At 31.5% G+C, this 20,492-nt stretch overlaps 1 protein-coding gene across 2 annotated transcripts in view; it reads right to left on the minus strand.

Moving 5' to 3' along the window:
* Positions 1-20,492, minus strand: part of LOC128223019 (uncharacterized) — a 43,508-nt gene extending 23,016 nt beyond the window's left edge. Inside the window, exons 1-4 of one of the 2 annotated variants that reach the window (XM_052932250.1) lie at positions 20,422-20,492; positions 17,560-17,604; positions 14,861-14,884; positions 10,224-10,247 (exon numbers count right to left, since the gene is read on the minus strand). In XM_052932250.1, coding sequence (XP_052788210.1) covers positions 10,224-10,247; positions 14,861-14,882 — 46 coding nt within the window. In that variant the 5' untranslated portion in view covers positions 14,883-14,884; positions 17,560-17,604; positions 20,422-20,492. The remainder of the gene's footprint in view (positions 1-10,223; positions 10,248-14,860; positions 14,885-17,559; positions 17,605-20,421) is intronic. The other variant, XM_052932251.1, reaches the window with a different exon arrangement.

The following is a 20,492-nucleotide window of genomic DNA, read 5'->3' on the forward strand; positions in this document are numbered from 1 at the left end:
AATTATATTTCATTTCGAAGATAGTGGACAACCCTGTCGTACTTCGTTTTCGATGGCAAATGCCTCTGATAAATGTCCATTGTTTATTATTGAACTATGTATATCAGTATCAAAGAGCGTAGTCCATTGCATGATATATGAGCTGATGTCAAACGTTTTTAAACTATTTATTGTGAATGAGTGATCAATGCTATCGAACGCTTTTTGGAAGTCGCCAAAGAATAAAACACCTGGTCAGTTATTTTCCTAGATATTGCAAAACTTCTATAAACAATCGAACATTTTCCCCAAAGTGCCTACCTATAAATCATTTTTGTTCGAAATCAATAACTTGTGGTAGTACCTTCTCCGATTGCTTTCGTTGCTGCATTATAATCAAAATTAAGTAAGCTTATAGGTCTCCAGTTTGAGAGGTTTTCTAAATCTTTTTCAGGTTTTGGTATTAAAGTGGTTATATCTTGTTTTTGTAGTGGTGTTAAATATCCATTTTGGAAAAGGTAGTTCAGTGAGTTTATTAAAGTGATTTTAAAGTCGTTCTAAAATATTTTAGAAAATTATGTCGAAAGCCCATCTAAACCGGGACTTCATGTCTTTAAGGGCGTTTCCGCATTCACATATAGACATATTACCTTCGCAAACAACGCTTTCGCTTTTGGAGAGTTCTCTTTTAGTTGAATCCAGAAATGTTTCTCTTACCTCTTTGTTTAAGTTGTTATCTTTACTATAAAGCTTTTTATAAAAGTTAACTTCTTCCCTTAGTGTGTTTTTTTTTCGTTCCTGACACGATATCATTATTTATTTTAGGTTTGTATATTATTTTTTTTCTGAGATATTTTTCTTTAAGTTGGGTTAAATCTTATATTGTTTTCATTGTTTTCAACATGTATTGCCTTTGATCTTAGGATATGTCGGTTAGCAACTATTTTTGATATTGTTTTGTTTTTGTAACTTTGACGGTCGCAATTCGTGAATGCCTTTATGATATTTGCCAATCGCGATCCCAAATGGCGATTTCTTTAAATATTTATTAAAGCAACTCATCTTGTTAAAACGATATTGACTTCATATTATAATCTTACGGATACAATGATATATTACTTTGTGATGTCCAAAAACTAGAATTCCAAACTAAAAGTATAAGAAATTTTGACTGATATAAAGAGACAGCATATTTGGATAATTAGACTCTTTGACAACCCCAGTAATTTCTTATACATTTTAACAGGCTTTGTTACGATGGTAACGCAACATCTATTTACTCAATAGATTAAAAGGATCTCGGTTGTTATCTATTTGAATACGCCTATCGTAAAAATGCATGAACGTTTACGACTTTCAGCTTTGATCAACTTTGTTTAGTAAACTAATCGTTTTAAATGAGATTAAAAACTCTTAATTATTATAAATAATCTTTGTTATTTGTTTACGTTACTAAACCAGTAAATCTGTATATCGATGGCACCATTTAAAAATGCTGAACTTACATTTTTGTACTTTTTCAGCAGATACAAAAAAAAAAAACAATATAAAATGTCATATACAATGACATGTAGGTTCGGGTTTTTCTGCAACTTCTTCTGACCAGTAGACTCAATTTCTATTGGCTGTTAAGTCCGGTGTTTTCAGAAAAGGAGGCAAACTAAAATATGTTAATAAAAAGATGAAAACCCCGAAATAGCAAAAATGTATGTTCGGCTTTTTTTAAATGGTGCCATCGATTTGCATTGTTAACAATAGACACGTACTGCGACTGTTGTATTACAGCAAAAGGACCAAAAAGGCACTAATCGCTCATCTGGTTAAAATGACAAACGAGTCAGCGGATATTAAGGATGCTTGCTAAGAAAGTAAGTGCTTGCCGAGTAATTTGATGGTTGATAAGGACGTTTGTCATTGAATAATATGTCTAGGGAAGTTAAGACATTATCAGCTGGTTGTTTGAAGGGACAGTGCATAAACTGGCAATAGAACCCGACTGTTGCTATGGTATTCAATGATTACTATGAATGCAAACTGTTGTTTAGAAAAACTTTGTTTGTCATTGAATTCATTGGTTGCCAAGGACGATGAAATACATAAGTGGCCATGGTAGTTATTAACTGCTTAGGAAGTAATCGAATGCTCAGGTAGTCAATGGTTTCTTAGGAAGTCGGTGGTTGAAATGGAAATTATTCGTTGCTATGGTTTAAGATAGTTGCTAGGAAATCATTGGTTGCGAAGAAAGTCATTGGTGGCAAAGAAAATTAATTTTTCGAATTCTAAGGTAATTATTTTTGGTCATGTATGATGGTTGTTGGTAAGTAAGTCATGGTTTGCTTTAGAAATTATTTATTTCGATGATGTAAGCTGCTAAGAAGTTAGTGGTTGCTAAGAAAGTCAGTTGTTGTTAATGTACTCATTGGTATTCATTAATTGTTAAGGAAGTCATAGATGTCAAAAATGTCTTGCATTTGCGGTTTGAGAGAACAAATATTCACATGCATCGAACCTGACACCCCTGGGTGTACACATTTTCAAAAACAAAAAATGAAACATACAGATAAACGACTCATATGGCGTCGACATTGCCATAAGCGGTAATTTTGAGTGTATCTTCATGTAATTGCGTTATTTCTAAGATAAAATGCATCCTGATACTATTGTTTGGAAAGTGCTTTCAAAATAAATAAACAAAAACAATGCTTTATATTATGAGTTTGAATGTATCTTCGTAAAATGCACTTTTTTGCCTATAGTATAGAACTATTTTATACCCATTTGCTTATAAAACTATACAATATGATAACATGAATTGGTCGTTTCGAGGTCAAATTAACGCTCACTAGGATAATCGTATCCTTTCACACAGTGAAAGAAATCAATTTTAAGCAAAAACAATTTCAATACCAAAACAAAGTAAACATATATCGTGCATCGATAAGATTCGTGCATATAATAATCATATTTTCATACTTATGAATGTTTAAAATGTAAAAATCAATTATGTTCCAGAATAAATTGTAATGCTTTTTGCTAACAAATGTGGGTATACATGCAGAAAAAAGTGTTTATGAGATACAGAATGGTATTATTTCTTAGTTATCTTTGGGATTAAAGCCAATTTCTGTTTATGGACACTTAGTTAGTTTTCATTTTCAAATTGGCTACTTCACGTTCAATTTGAATGCTATCGTGCTAGTATTTTTCTAAATAAAGAAAACGTGGAATCACATGACGGTATTTTTAACAACATATGAAATAATTTGTGAGTGATATTATAAAGGTAATAGTGCTATACCTACTAATTTAGTTTATTTCAAATAAAACGCTTATCAGTTTTAGTTCGATAGATATCCCTTTTGGTTCGAGCTTTCCCACCTCTCTTTGTGTTTTGATTTTATTGAGCAATTTTTGGAAGTGTGTTATAAAGAATTTTAGATTTTTTCTTCCTTGATTTTATTTGTCATGCATCGATGAATATTAAGCTGGAATCGTGATATATGAATATTGGATTTTATATATTGTGGCATTCTATTGATTTGTTCTTTATATTTCAAAAAAAAAAAATTAATCCATAAAGTAGAGTTTTTTCTCTTAAGTCAAATATGAGTTATTTGTACATTTATCCCTTTTCATGCCATTCTTTATAATATAAAAGGTCTATTATTGCATTTAATTTTTGCATATCATGAATCTTCTGATATCAACTTATTCTTGTTGTTAATGTATGTTCCAAGATGTTTAAGATGTCATGAATAAATACGTTATGACCGAAAATAACCTTTATATCATTCATCTCGTCTACATTGTAATATAATGTTCCCACCTTTTTATCTAATATATTGGTAAAAAAATATATTTACCACGATTGTTTTCTTTAATAAATCGTTTGATCCAGCTTGCTTAAATAGCATGTGAACTATTTTAATTTGCAAGTTTCAATTGATCGTTTCCCGAGGATGATATAGCATAAGATCTGCTATCCCATATAAAGGTTAATAATAACATTTTATTATTTCGTCTATCATTTAAGCTAGGGAATTTGGTAACATAGTGAATGGGAAAACTAGTTTTTTGAAGTGCTAACGTAATAACTACAGAGACTTATCCAAACAATGTTAAATGTCTGTGCTGTTACTGTCTAGGATAAATTAAGCTGCCTACTTTGGGAACTAACTTCAGTTTTCGAGTAAATGATTAACACCACAATCGATTGAATATCGTCGAATTAGTGCAAGAACTCAATATCTGCGTCTATTGTTATTTGTAATTATTGAGTTGTTGCACTACCATGACGATATATTAGTTTTTTTTAATATGACAATTCACTTCAATTGTTAAAAAAGTAACGTCGCCGGCGACTAGTTTCTTTTTAATTTGAGTGTTTTACGGATAATCCTTCAACTAAAATGAAACGTTTTTGTTCGTATCTTGTTTATCAAAAGGTAAGGTAAGTAAACTACGGACATTCCGTGGACAGATGTTTTCCCTTAGCAGGCTCACTATGGGATGTGTTTATTTATATTTTGCTCATAAAATAGAGCTTTTCATTTCGTTTGTGTAATGTAATTATGTTCAGCTCATGAAATTGATTACATGGGAAAATCGAGTGCGCGCTATTGGATGAATTCGCTGATTTGACAAAAACACATACACGAATATTGAGAGAATAAACAAAAAAAAAAAGCAAGAAATGACTTACACATTATCAGTTTTGACCAAAGGTTGAGGAAGGTAAAACGAATGTTTTCTTTCTGTCTGACGACAAACATTAACAATACTGTTTTAAATCGCAATGAATTATTTAAAATGCTTAATTAGCTCTTATGTTTATCGAAGAAAACACGTTGGCGGCGTCGTTGTATTCAAGTGTGTGTTTGTATGTGTGAGTGTGTGTGTTTATGTGTGCGTGTGTGCGTACGTGCGTGCGTGTGTGCTTGTGTGTGTGTGTGTGTGTGTGTGTATTTATAATCTTGGCCAGAAATTGTTCAAGATAGTCATGTTAAACACGTTATACTTCTGCAAGAGACAATACGCACATATCTAGCAAAACCCATAAGCTAGCTTTTAATGGTTGAGTTAAGCCTCTTGAATAGAGGACTAGCTACGCCCCAGTAAAAATCTCAAGTTACTTAACACCTAAATGAAACGATTTAGTTCGTATAAATACTAAATACTTCAGAAACGAGCTCAGTAGCAAAAAGTTTAAACATCAACCCGGTTTAATGGCACTGAGTAAACGCCATAGACATAGAACACAAAAACAAGATCCATGGAAAAACAACACAAAATCCGCAAAAATCACAGTGCATACATATTATACTTAAGAAACGAGGTATGCTTATCAAGGATTGTAAGGTACCGCCTTGGAAAGGTCAGTAAAATGTAAATTTTCTGGGGGTTTAACCCAGTTTACGTGCACAAACCTCTTATCCCAACAATCCTAAACATCTACACCTCAACTTCCATTCCTTAAATGAAGATCCTTTCGGCAATTGCGGTTATCATCCGATAAACGCAACATCTTCGGATATGTTCGGATCGCAATTCCTCGCATAACAATATACGTGAAAATTGTTCATCTTGTTATTTAAGATTATTGAGCGAAAACAATTTTGTATCTTCGTAACTGTGACATTAACCTTGATTCCACCTACGTCAGAAGCAAACCGAACCTATGTTTTAACATACGCTACCTACACGTACAAGTTAAATCATTCATTTTCCATCAATCGTAACTTAATTTATTTTGCACAAATCGTTTTTTTTCCAGTATCAGTTTTATTGACCCCTCCCCCAAACCAAAAAAAAAATAAATAAAAACATAAAAAAAAACAATAAAATTATAAGTAAATATATAAAATATAGGAATATTGGACAGAAACAGTGTTTCTATTTAAGCAACCTTGAACTTGATCTGCATTCATCCTCCGGCAAAAGCAAATCAAATTTAGCTCTTCACAAGCTGCCTACACACCAAATGTCAGTACTATCCATCTATCAGAACTAAATGTTTAGGCGAAAACCATTCATTTACTTGGTCGTGTTTCAGTGTAAGATCGCAATATCATTACTAAGTGAGCACCAATAGTAATAGTTGGAGATAGCCCGAGTGATATACTTAATTTTGGTGTTTACGAAACAGTGAACTATCATTTTTTGTGTAAAAAAATATCATTTTATATATTTTTTCTAGAAAGGATATTAAATGACAATGCATTGTTATACAAAAAAAAGTTTAATGCAAAGTTTGTTTCAGAAATGACTTCGTTGAATGTATGTCCCAGCCCTGTGCGCGCTAACGTTAAATGTGGATCTGAGAGCGGGCTGATATTTCAAAACAATAAAACTTTCAACTTGATTATTTCAACTCTTTTTACTAGTGAAATATCTTATTTTACTTACTGATAAACCACTATAAAATTACAATCTAACGGATGCTTTGATAATATTATTGTTCGATGTTCAAACTGAAACTCCTTAATAAAAGGATACGAAAATAGACGCATTGTCAACCCCAGTGATTGCTAACAATTTTAACTGACTTTGTTAACTGCATGGGTTTTTTAACATAATTGTTTGAAAGGAGCTCGGACGATATATCTTTGAATCTGTGTATCGTAAATATGCATTATTGTACACAAGTTTAAGCGTTGATCAATTATGTTAAATAAATTAAGCGTTTTAAGTAGGAATAAATACTCTTACATATTAGAAATAATATATCTCCATTTTGGATTTACTGTATTGAACCAGTAAATCTGTATACACACTGTAACTATCAAAAACGTACTACGAATCAGTGGTCAAAGATGGTTGCTAAGGTAGTAAGTGTTTGCTGAGTAATTTTATGTTTGATAGATAAGTTTGGTCACTGTATAAAATGTCTTTGGAAGCTAAGACGTTGTCAGCTGGTTGTCCACAGATACTATGAATATGATGTCATCCGGCTGTTGTTATTGAAGTCAATAATTACTATGGATGTAGGAAATTCCTAAACAACATTCGTTGCTTAAGATTTCTTTGTTGCTAAGAAAGTCATTTTTGCTAAGGGAGTTTGTATTATGGTAAGGAATTAATCAATCGCCAAGGTAGTAAATGTTTGCTAAGAAGGAAGTCTTTAAAACGGAAAGCATTTGTTGTATAAAGATTTAGGTTATCATTGGTCGCTAAGAACTTTATTATTATATATATTTACCTGCTAAGAGGTAAATGATTACTGAGGAAGTCAGTGGTTGCTAAGGACATCATTGTTTGATAAGAAAGTCATATGTTTTAAAGGAAATTATTGGTTTCTATGAATGTCTGTTGACGTCAAGGAAGTGACTGCTAAGTATGTTAATGGTTACTCAGAAAGAAAGTAAATGCAAATGTATATCTGACAGCAGAAGTAGCACTTGTTTGCTTAAGAAATTATAAGTTAGAATATAGGAAGTTACTTAGGTTGTCATTTGCAACTTAAGAAGTCATTGGTTGCCAAGAAAGTTATATGTAACTAGGTAAATAAAGTGTGGCTAATATAGTCAATTATTGATAACGAAGTAATTGCTTGAAAAAGGAGTAATTGGTTGCTATGGATGAAAATTGTTTGAAGGGTTATCATTACGTGATCACTGGTTGTTAAGAAAGCCATAAGTTCCTAAGAAAATCATTCGTTGGTTTGGATGAAGGTTGTTGATAAAAAGTAAATGGTTGCTTAGGAAGTTATTGTTTGTGACGAAAATCATTGTTTGATAAGGAACTCATTAGAAACTAATGAAGTATGATGAATTATCAGTTTGCTAAGATAGTAATTGGTTGCTAAATATGTCAGCAGTTGTTATAGGTCACTATCAATGTAGGTATATGAATAATCGGGAGTGATTGGTTGCTACGGTTGTTATTTGTAGATTTAGAAGTGAGTGGCTGCTTAAAGATTCAAAAGAAGCAAAGGAAGTCGTAAGTTGCTAAACAATAGGTGCTCGCTTAGTAATTCAATGGTTTCCAGGCAGGTAATTGTAGCGAAGGAAATTGTTCTTCACTTAATAAATGGTTGATTAGGTCATTTGTTGCTGAGGAAGTCATTGAAAACTAATGAAGTATGTTGGTGCTAAGAAATTCATTGGAAACTAATAAAGAATGGTGATTTATCTGCTTGCTAAGGTAGTCATTGGTTGTGAAGAATGTCAGCAGTAATAAGGAAGTTGTTGGTTACCATGAATGTAGGTATGTGGATTCTCAGGAAGTGATTGGTTACTAAATGATTTATAGGTTGCTAAGGAAGTCATTTGATGCTCAAGAAATATGTGGGCGCTAAATACGTCAATGGTTTCAAAGGAGGTAAGTTTTAGCTAAGGATATCATTCTTCGCTTAGTTAGTAGTTGGTGAGGAAGTCATTGGTATGTGAGGAAGTCATTGTTTGATTTGCAAGTCATTTGATGTTGTTGATGAAGGTGGTAATAACCACTTCCTGATATCACATACAACATATCATTGGTCTTGGCCTTGCGGTTTTAGAGAAGATTTTCGTATATAAAAAAGACCAACGGGATTTGGACAGCTTCGATCAAATTGTCATTGTTTGAAGAATTTTAGTAAATGGCAATTTTGAAGCTAAGCAAACATATAAATGGTCTAGGCTAAGTGAATTTTAAAATTAAGTTATATAAGTATACACAAAACCTTGACCAAATTTCACTCGACTGACATAATTTTAACAATCTTGGTTAACGGCCATTACGTTAGGCTACATTTCAATAAGCACAAATATTGGCCTTGAGATTTCAGAGAAGAAAATGTATAAAGATTTTACCATATGTATATATATATATATATATATATATATATATATATATATATATATATATATATATATACGTATACGTTTAAAGAAACAAATGGACCCCACTGCGGGACCAGCTTTGACTCAAGTGACATATTTTGAACAAAAACGGTAATGGACCACTTCAGAAGGCTAGGGAAATACATCAAGGGTCTGCGTCTTGCGGTTTCAGAGGAAAATCATTTCAAATATTTAACTGAATAAGTATATAGAAAACATGACACCGCGGGAAGTTACCAGTGTTGGTCCAAGAGACATTTTACTAATTTTGGTGAAGAATCGCGACATAAGGCGTCATACCAAAAACCAAAGGTCTGGGCCATGGGATTTTAGATAATAACATTTTTAGAAACAACAACAATAAAGAATATATAAATCTTCGAACCTCTGGGGTAAACGGCCATAACATGAGACTACATCCAAGGTGTCAAAAATCATGCCCTCTCGGTTTTTATAAAAAGAAGATTTTCAAGGTTTTTTTATAGAACATTTCGACGACCGGGACGGGGCCAGCTTCACCCGAGGGGACATAATTCGAACAATACAAACTTGGTATAATGCAACTACATGATTTAAATGCTGAGTAGCAGAGAACTTTAATTTGCGATTTCAGAGAAGATTTTCAGTACCTGAAAACCTGAGTCCTCAAGGGGGGGGGGGGGAGGGCGGTTGGCTACTTTTGGTCACACGGACATTATTGAACAAACTTTGTAAAGGACCACTACATGAGGCTAAAACTCAAGGGCATGTACCTTACCTCTTCAGACTAGAAGATTTGTAATGTAAGAGAATGTTCACGACGGTCAATGGACTACGGCAGACGGACATATTAGCTCGCTTTTAACACTTCGTTGTCAGATGAGTTTAAAACATTGTTCCTTTCATTTGTCCTCAATGCCCTTCATTATGGACAGTTAATTTTAATCATGCACAAAATGGTTACCTTTAACACTTCGTGGTCAGGTGAGCTTAAAACAGTGTTCCTTACATTTTGGCGTAAATGCCTTTAATTATAGACAGTTACTTTTAATCATAAGCAATCTTAATACTCTGAGTTTGAATAGTTTTTCGTAAAATGCATTTTTTTCTTATATGGTTGCATATTTTCCCCATATGATTGAAACAAAATACAATATTGATAGCATGAATTGATCGTATTTGAGTAAACGTATTGCTACTATATTTGGTATTGTTTAAACAAGCGTTCTATGATTTCCTATCCTATAATACAAAGAAAAGTCGTTGAGAGTTATATGTTATTATATATAAACTAGTGACCTATACAAAGTCTTAAAATTGCATAGTAAATAGATATCATATGTCTTTTAACCTTTTTCACTTCATTGCATTTAATTATATTTTATCAATGTTAAAAGTATACATTACTTGGGAACATCACTTGTAAAACCATTGTTTACTTACCAATTTGACGAAATATTCTCACTGCTGAAACATAGAAAAAAATATATAATGATAGAGGAATTCCGATATTTTGATTTATTTTTAATTTATTTATAAACATAATAATTTCAATACAGAACTTGGTTAACATTTATATTGCAGTAATAAGAACTGCTCGCGTTATTACAAAGGTGTTGCATTATATGTTACTCCAAGAAAAAGTGGAAAATATATTAATAATTGCAAGAACTCTCTGCATTAGCTGGTGTTGGTCATTTTGCATTTTAGTAAATATTCCTCTGTAGGTATGATTCTGTTTATAAGCTTAAGTTGAAATTCCCGTATAAATGTATCAGTTGTTATTAAGTATTTTTTTTCAAGATTGAAACCTTATTTACAAAGTTGTTTCAACCAAAAATAAGCATTGTTTTCTTAGGGGGTTCCGCAGTTGTTGTTTTGTGAAATCAATGCACACAACGTTTATTTTTCATGTTTTTTTACCACCGAAAATCCTTTGCTCATGCTTAGACTAGGTGTCTCTTTTAACTGTTACATTGAAATAGGTAGAGTTTAAACGGAATACGGATACATCAGGTCACTTTTAACTCTTCTTGGTCAGGTGTGCTTAAAACAGTGTTTCTTTCATTTTGTCCTGAATGGCCAATTATTTCCCTTTATGTACGCATTTACAAAAAAAATGCAAGGTAAAAGACTGTGTTTACAGACAAATCTGTGACTCACATGGCGCCGACATGTCCATAAGCGGTCATTTTGAGTGTATGTTTATGTTATAGCGTTATGTCATATGTAAAATACATCTGGATACTTTTTTTCGGTAAGTGATTTCAAGGTATGTAAGACCAATTTCAAACTCAATGCTTAATACTATGAGGCTGAATGTTTCTTCGTAATATGCATTCTCTTCTTACATGATGGTTACATGTTTTGTCCCGTACGATTGAAAAATAAAATACAATGTTGTTAATATGAAATGATCGTTTTTAGGTGAACTTATCGCTTCAATAATTGCTAGTATTTACAACAAGCGTACCAGGATTTCTTATCCTATCATACAAAGAAAAGTCGTTGTAAGTTTTATGTAAATGATATATAAACTGTTGCAAAGTCTAAAATATCCATTGTAAATAGTTATCATATATCTTTTAACCTTTTTTACTTCACTGTATTTAATTATATTTTATCAATGTTAAAAGTATAATGAGGAAAATCTATTGTAAAACCTTTATCATTTCTGAAACATAGAAATAATTTTACATTGATATAGGAATTCCGATATTTTGGTTTATTTGTTATTTATTTATAAACAAAACAATTTCAGTGCAGAACTTAGTAAACATTTATAACATAAGAACGTTCATAGAATGTTCGACATTGAAATGTAATGTTTTTGTTAAAAAAATGTTGGTATTCAGAAAAAAGAAAAAGAAAGAGAGAAGAACTGGTATTCTCTGTTTGAATCTTTATGGAAAAATATGGTTCGTTTTTCATGCTAACTATGTCACGTACAGTTTGAATGCGTTTGTGCGTTAGGAAAGTGTGAAATTTATGTTATTTCAAACAACGTATGAAATATCTAATGAGTAGTATTCTGCAGGTAAAACTGATATATTAACTGCTTACGTTATGTCAAAGGTCTTGTATTATATGATTCCCGAAGAAAAAGTGGAAAATATATTTTAAATTGCAAGAACACTTGTCGCATTAGCTAATGTTGGACATTTTGCATTTGAGCAAATATTCGTCTGTAGGTGTGATTCCGTTGATTAGCATAAGGTGGAATGCCCATACACATGTATCAGTGTTGTTGAGTCAATTTCTTTAAAGACAAAATGTTTTTGTCCACTTTTGTTCGAGCTTTAATTCCAATTAGTTATAGTATTGGAAGTGTGTTATAGGAAAATTGAGATGTTATTATAAAAATTGTGTTCACAATTTTCAATTATATATACTTTCGGCATTAGCAGATCAACTGAAAAGTAAGAAAAAGAGTAATTTACATCTGAATAAATCCATAAAGAAACCACTTCTGAATTGGAAAAGTAAGCGGAGTGAGGTTTTAGGACTCGTATATTTTGTAAAGGAAATGTTCTGTACAAAGGTTGATCTATAAACTAATATTAAAACAGAATTATTAAAAGCATACATATTGTTCGAATTTTAGATTAATTATAGATACGTTCTTAGTGATGTGAGGGAATCAACAAGATTACATATGTTTCAAATATAAAATAGGTTAGTCAGTATGTTTTATCCAATCATATAAAGTCATTGTCTTTCCTAACATATCCCACGTTATCCTGTACTCAGTATATTACTTTGCTTATCAATAAAAGGGATCAACGTTCAAAATCATATACTTGTTTTATAATAAATTCAATTTACAGGATCGAGGCATGTTATAGGCTCTAATCCTTTCTTCTAAATTATGTCCTGATAATCTTGTTTTGTGCATACTTGTTTATTTCATATGTATTTTTACCACAGGAAATCCCTTACTTATACTAGGTGTCTCTTTTAAATGTTACACTGAATTAAATATTGTTTAAACAAAGTAACGTGTTGACTTTGATAACGATTTTAGGGCACGGGTTTGTCTCTACCTTTAACCCAAATGACTGTGTAACTACTCTGTTGCAAAGAACTACTGAATTGTTGTCGTTTTTTAATCTACGTTTAATGTAATACAGTATAGAACTAATTATCGTTCCCAGTGCATAACATGAGTGATTCCTGGATAGGATATGTCAGATAAATGATATACAATCAAGTTAAGTTTATATTTTTTGTTTCAAAATAGTCGAATTGTCGTCTGCTTTGAGTTATATGTCGTTGTAGGCTACCTTTCGGGTACTTTAATGACATGTATGTTTCAAATAGTATATTCGCATATATCTATATATAAAGAAAATAAATCTATGAAATCGGTTGAAGTAATGGTTAAGTAAGTAAATGGTTTCTCAGAAAGTAAGGTATTGCTAGGGTATATCTGACTGCTCATAAAACCCCATTAATTGCGTAAAACTTATTAGTTGCGATGAATATAGGACGTTGCTAGGTTGTCCTTTGTAACTTAGAATGTAATTGGTTGCCAAGCAAGTCACATGTAGCTAAGGAAAACATTGGTGGCTAATGGAGTCAATTAAGGCTAAGGGTGTCATTGCTTTAAAAGGAAGTCATTGGTTGCTATAGGTGAATATAGTGTGAAGGGTATTCATTACTTGATCATTGGTTGTTAAGAAAGCAATTATCTGCTAAGATCAATGAAAGATATGGATAAAGGTAATTGTTAAAAAGTAATTGGTTGCTTAGGAAGTATTTGGTTGCTAAGAAAGGTATTGTTTTCTAAGAATAACATTGAAAACTAAGGATATATGAAGAATCATCTGATTGCTAAGATGGTTATTGGTTGCTTAATATGTCAGCATATGAGTTGACCTAGTGGCCTGGTTTTGACACCTGATTACCCAGTTTCAAACTCTTCCTAAAGATCATCAAGAATAACATTCTGATCAAGTTCCATGAATATATGGTTATAAATGTTTCCTCTAGAATGTTAACATGCTTTTCCTTAAATGTGTCCTGGTGATCTAGTTTTTAACCGCACATGACTTAGATTCAAACTCGGCCTTGAACTAATCACTATAAATATTCTGACTAAGTTTCATGCACAAACATTCATAAATGTGACCTCTAGAGCGCTAACATGCTTTTCCTATGATTTGACCTAATGACCTAGTTTTTGACTGCACATGACCCAGATTTAAACTTGACTTAGAGATTATAAATATAAACATTTCACTTTCATGAAGAAACATTTATAAATGTGACCTCTAGATTGTTAACAAGCTTTTCCTTTAATTTGACCTGGTGACCTAGTTTTTGAGAGCACCAAGATTCGAACATAATCTAGAGATAAACAAAATAAACATTCTGACCAACTTTCATGAATATACAGTAATAAATTTGACCCATAGAGTATTAACAAGCTTTTCCTTCAATTTGACCAGGCGACATAGTTTTTGACCGCACATGACCCAGATTTAAACTTGACCTAGGAATTATTAATATTAACATTCTGACCAAGTTTCAGTCATTAATGTGACCTCTTAAGTGTTAACAAGCTTTTCATTTAATTTGACCTGATGACATAGTTTTTAACCCCAGATGTCCCAATATCGAACTATTCCAAGATTTTATTAAAAGTAACATTCTGACCAAGTTCCATTAGGATTGTGCCTAAATTGTGACCTCTAGAGTGATAACAGTCAAATTGTTGACGACGGACGTCAGACGACGGACACAGGTTGATCACAATAGCTCACCTTGAGCACTTCGTGCTCAGGTGAACTAAAATATATGGATAACATGGACTGATTGTTTTTCTTTGAACTTATCGCTTCCATATTTGCTATTGTTTAAAACAAACGCACTAGGATTTATTATCCAATCATTCAAAGAAAAGTCTATGTAGGTCATATGCTTATGGTATAACTAGGGACGAATACAAAATCTTAACTATCTATAATAAATAGTTATCATATATATTTTAAGTTTTTATACTTCGTTGCATTAAATTAAATGTTATCAACGTATAAAGTGTACTTTAAAAATCCATTGTAAACCTATTGTTTACTTACCATCTGCATCACTAATCGCCATTTCTGAAACATAAAAATAATAACATATATTATATATTGATAAAGATATTCAAATAACATTATTTTTTATCAAATAATCAACAAACAATTTCAAGACAGAACATTGTGAACATATGTCATGCAGTGGTAAGAATATTTCATAGAAATATACTTTTTTTAAACTATTTTCAAAACATTACGAGGAGTTTTAATGCAAAAATCAATAAAGTTCGACATAAAATTGTAATGCCCTTTTTGTTAAAACATGTTGTTTTAAGGACAAAAATAAAATAAAATAATAATATTAAAGCCCATTTGTGTATATGGTCGTTTACTGTTGTTTTTCTAATAATAGCTATGTCACGTTCAGTTTGAAGTTGAAACTTGAAACTTGTTTATTTGCTTAAACCCCTATTTCTACATACAAATACATATTCAATGGCGTTGTACAGTAATGAATTAGAAGAAAATATAAGTAATTCAGCAATACAAACTTAATCATTCAATAACCAGTAATCAATGAAAAAATCATGAATACTAGCACACAGTTCATTACATACATAGTTCAATGAATAGTATGTAAATGATGTTATTTTTGTACAACATTTATAAACATAATGGGTGTTCACCAACGTATAAACAGACAACGGCACATCAATATATTGGTAAATAGTTCATGGGTATATGTTTAAGAACAATGCATAATTAATATTTAAAAAGGTGAGTTTTCAAATGTTTTTTAAGGTGTTTACTGACTCACTTTGTTTAAGGCTCAGAGTCAGTTCATTCCAAAGCTTAGGGCCAATAGTACTAAAACGTCTGTCACAGAAGATCTTTTTCTTATTCAAAGCCACAACGTAGCATCCTATTGAAGATTTTGAGGATCGTAGTGTGCGTTTAGAATCTTTACTAGATAATAATCATTAAGGTATTGAGGGGCATTTCCATCAAAACAGTTGCACATATAAGTTAGGATCTTAAAATTAATTCGTGCCTTTATGGGTAACCAGTGCAGATCATATAATGACTGTTTTGAACTATCACGTCTAAAGCGGTTGAGAACAAGTTTAGCACACATGTTCTGGGTACGTTGTAATTTGTGTAGTACACACTGAGCGACACCATACGGAATGACGTTACAATAATCTTAAGATTTCATAGTATGGCTGTTAGTTAGTTGTTGTAATTGAAATAATCACCTTAAGAAACTTCTTATAAAAAATGCTTAATATCAAATAAGACGAATTTCCTTTCTATGAAGTCAAATATGTGTTCTATATACAATATCATTTATGCCATTACTTAGAATATACAGTTGTATTTTTGCATTTGATTTCTGAGTTGTTCCTTATGATTAATTGTTCTATATCATCTTTTTCTTGGTTTTGTTTAAGTATGTAAAGATTTAATGACGCCATTAAAGATACGTTATGACAACATATGCCCTTCATCCATTCTTTTATAATGTTCCTACTTTTTTATCTAATATATTAGTCAATAATGTTTCCATTTAGTATACCATGAATATTTGCATCAATAAATCGTTTTTATCGAGTTTGCTTTTACAGCATCTAGAACTATTTTATTGTTTGGAAGTTTGAACCCGTTTTTCCCCGGGGATGATAAAAATTGTTCTTGCCTTATTTTATTAGGTAAATTACTCCATAAGAAGGTAAAAATATATTATTAGTTTTTTAGTCATCAATTACCTTTGTGGATTTGGTGCCACAGTAGATGGAAAAACTCATGTTGATAGTGAGAACCCTTTTACTACAGATACCTTTCAAAACAAGGTATTTAAGTATACGGCATTTTGTTCATCAAATCACTATGACTGATGAATAAATATGTCATCAAGGCAATATAGTGCAAACACGTTATGTTTGTATATGCAATCAAATCACTTGAAAAGCAGATAGTAAACACTCCTTCAAGCTGCCATTTTGACTATGTCTGTTGTAATTGTCATTAAGGGATTACGCAAAGAATATAATAAGTATAACAAGCTATTATAGGCATGACAATTACGAATACTTATAAAAGAATCATACCATTACAATACAAGTATATCATGATTAAAGTTAACACTGATTACTATGTACATCAACATTTTCAGAAGAATAATAACATTTCCTATATCCTGGAGGTTTCGTTATGACTTAAAGATGCACTCTTACTCGCAAATAAGAAGTAGCAAAATTAATGTTGTGTTTAATGTGATAGAAAGGTGCAGGAAATACGGTATGTCTACATTATGACACGAAAGTTTATAATCGTAATTCTTTAAACACCTATCAGTAATTAACATGTGTGCGTTTTCAACTATTGACTGCACAGTTACAAGATGTACCATTATTGCATTATTTTGTAAGTATTTAAGGCTTAATTTCTCAAAAATCTTGTTTGTTTGACATGTTTATGTATTGATTATAATTATAGTGTCACTTTACAAATATCTGTTCCTTTTACAATGAAGGTTGTTAACGGGGCAATATATCTTTAAGAGGTGTGTCCATAAAGTTCGTGAACACTTAAAAATAAGGAATATGACCGTCACAATCCCAAAAAAACTAAATCAATATCATATATCTGGAAGTACTAATAGATTATTTGCATTAAAATGCATCAGCATTTTTTGATCAGGCATATTTTGAAGAATGTACAATCATGATTATTTTCACATGTTTGAAAATACTTACCGAGTTTGTCTTTAATGTTTCCTAATCGTATTCTCTGTAGTTGAACTGAAAAGAAAAAAGAAAACAGTTCGTTATGACACAATCATTCCATAACCTAAACTATCTAAGTGGGCATCGGGACCCTTTATAAGGTAATGTTATTTTGCTATATATTTTCAAGCTATAAATCGTGACACTAATTAATAAAACTATATTATGATTGATTGATTAATTCGTGGTAAGTATTTTGTGGTTTTAGTGAATCAATAATCGAGTTTCACAATAAACTATGGAGAAAAGGTTTAGTCAATATATTCGATCCATTCCTATAGAATCAAAGTCTTTGCTAAAATATTCCACATAGAGCTTCGGTATATCTAATATATTTATATGTAGAGCAGTACATGAATGTGTTTATCATTATCATAAAAAAATGGTCTTTCATATTCGTAGACTAGTTTTATATGTATTAAATCATTACTTGTAGTTTTGCAAGTTATCCTATATGTTAATATCTCATTAAATCGTTTATTTAAGAATGTTTTGTTGATGCAAGAACAGACATAAATTAAAATCTAAATGACTGTTAATGATTTTATATGAATATGAATAAAATAAACCATACAAACACGTAAAGTTTATTATCTTAAATGTTTCGGCTTAAGGCCATCATCAGTAGATAAAAAAACAAACTATATAAAAAGGCAGTAACGTTAACGTCATATAATATATGCAGCCTTATCGATATATACTCTAAAGCTGACATCTTTTACAGATAGTTTTGAATTAAATTAACGCTTGTGTCCCTTTGTTCTTTGAAAAATATGGTTCACTTTAAATGTGGGTTCAGTATATTGCCAGTTACTAGTATGTTCATGCTTTGTATAGGACCTACTGTCACGTACATATACTAAATAGTTCATCCCCTTATTTGCTTACTACATATTTTGTAATCGCATGTCGAACATGCAACGTCTTCGCTTAACCAAACACAAAACGTTCTAAATGAACTAAAAGTAATTTGTCTTTTACACCAAAAAATAGGAGAGCATAGGCACTCGTATTTAAGTACTACTAATACTGAGTATGCCTGTAAATAAAGAACTATCGGGGTCCATAAAGCTTCCAACATGCTTTCTACAAATTTTTTTTTTTTTGGTTATTTCATAATTTTTCAATAGCGATACTCAACATTTCAGGTTTAAACACAACATATTTACCCCTCTTATAAACTACCTACAAAATCTTATTGAAAATAAAGCCGTTCTGTGAGTGTCAACTGCACATCAGTGTACATCTTCGGTCTATAAAGGAATCAAGAGAAACTTTCAGGAAGGTAATCATTGGTTCAGAGAAGGTTAAAATCCGTTTGCAATCAAAATGAAAACCCTTTCGACGATACTAATATCATGGTGTCTTCTTGGTAAAATCCTTTGTAATAAAGAAGTAAGTTGATAAAATAATCAATTTTGCTAATAAAAAAAAAACATACAAACACAGTGGTCCCAAAAGACAACCATCAATTAATGATTGTTACTGTTAATTTGAAACAGTTTTACAGTTGAAGACAAACTTGCAATAAAAAACAAATAATATCCTCAATAAACGCTATGTTCAAGTATCTGAGGGCATCCCGTAAAAGGTCATATTTAGTTTATTCTAATCGTTACTCAGCTGTGATCGTAGAGTTAGCGCCTAACCTTTCATTAAGGATTGATTTATTTGGAAATGGTCGGTTCCCCAATCATTATACCAACATTTTGTCAGTCATTTTTTGTTTAAAGTCAATAACCGCACGGTCCCTTTAAATTATAAACACAATCTGTAACTTGAGTGGGCCGACATTATTTCCAAATGGACGAAAATAAAACATGACATAACCTCAGTTGTATAGCATGCATAATCTTATCAGCTGAAGTATTAATATCAATATTGCAATATTGGGAACCCAGATCATAAATGTTCAGATATGTACATGCAAGCATGATCGTCTACTTAAGATTGCAAATTATATTGAAGATAACTCCGTTAAAATATGATTTCGTCATATGTGCTTAGCTTTCAACACAATATAACATAACAACAACACAAGAATGGCATGAACTGTCATATGTAGTACGTTTGCTAAATATATAATAGTTCACGACCGCAAACGCTTTGTCTTGTTGTGGTTTTGTGAGTCTTAATGATATTTGCCAATTGCTAATTGGAAAACGGCTTATGCCAAACATTGCAAAAAAACATATGTTCATAGGCCTGGCCAATCTTAAAATCCATATCAAAAGGCTCCAGAATTTTTATAGCCGAAAACAGGATTCGGAAATGGCCCATATTTGTAAACCGGTTCAATAGTAGTGATTACTTGTAATAATAATTTTAGAGATTTAACTGCCCATGTTGTGAAGGTAACCCATGTATTTATATATGTTAATTATTTTTCTTATTTAACACCAGAAAATTAATGCGCAAAAAGTCTCCATAATCAACATCTTTGACTACAATTTGTCAGATAGATAAACGTTCTACATCAGATGTAAACTCGGAAAAACATGAAGCTTAATACTAAAGACGTATTGGTTTCACTATGTTAAAGTATTTTTTTTTATTTTTATTTTTTTTTTTTTTAATTTGCTTCATCCTGTATTCAAATCAGTTAAACTTAAATTACTACAACTTGTGTGAGGCAAAATGCATTGTTCATTTGTGTTTTCATTATAAAAGTTAACAAAATATTCCATAGTGGAAGTTTCTCTTACCTAGGTTACTTTTGATCATAACTGAAATGTTCTTGGTAATATATTTTCTTCAACTACAAAAATGTTATCCTAAAACAACTATTAAAAGAGATATATATTTATTGAAAACAGAAAAGCGAGTACGCACCTCAGGAAAATACGTTTTTCCTCTTTCAGACTTAACTTCTTAACAATCCAACTTCACTTTCCGAGTGTTAC

This window comes from Mya arenaria, chromosome 17, assembly GCF_026914265.1.
Source record: "Mya arenaria isolate MELC-2E11 chromosome 17, ASM2691426v1".
NCBI classification, from domain to species: Eukaryota; Metazoa; Mollusca; class Bivalvia; order Myida; family Myidae; genus Mya; species Mya arenaria.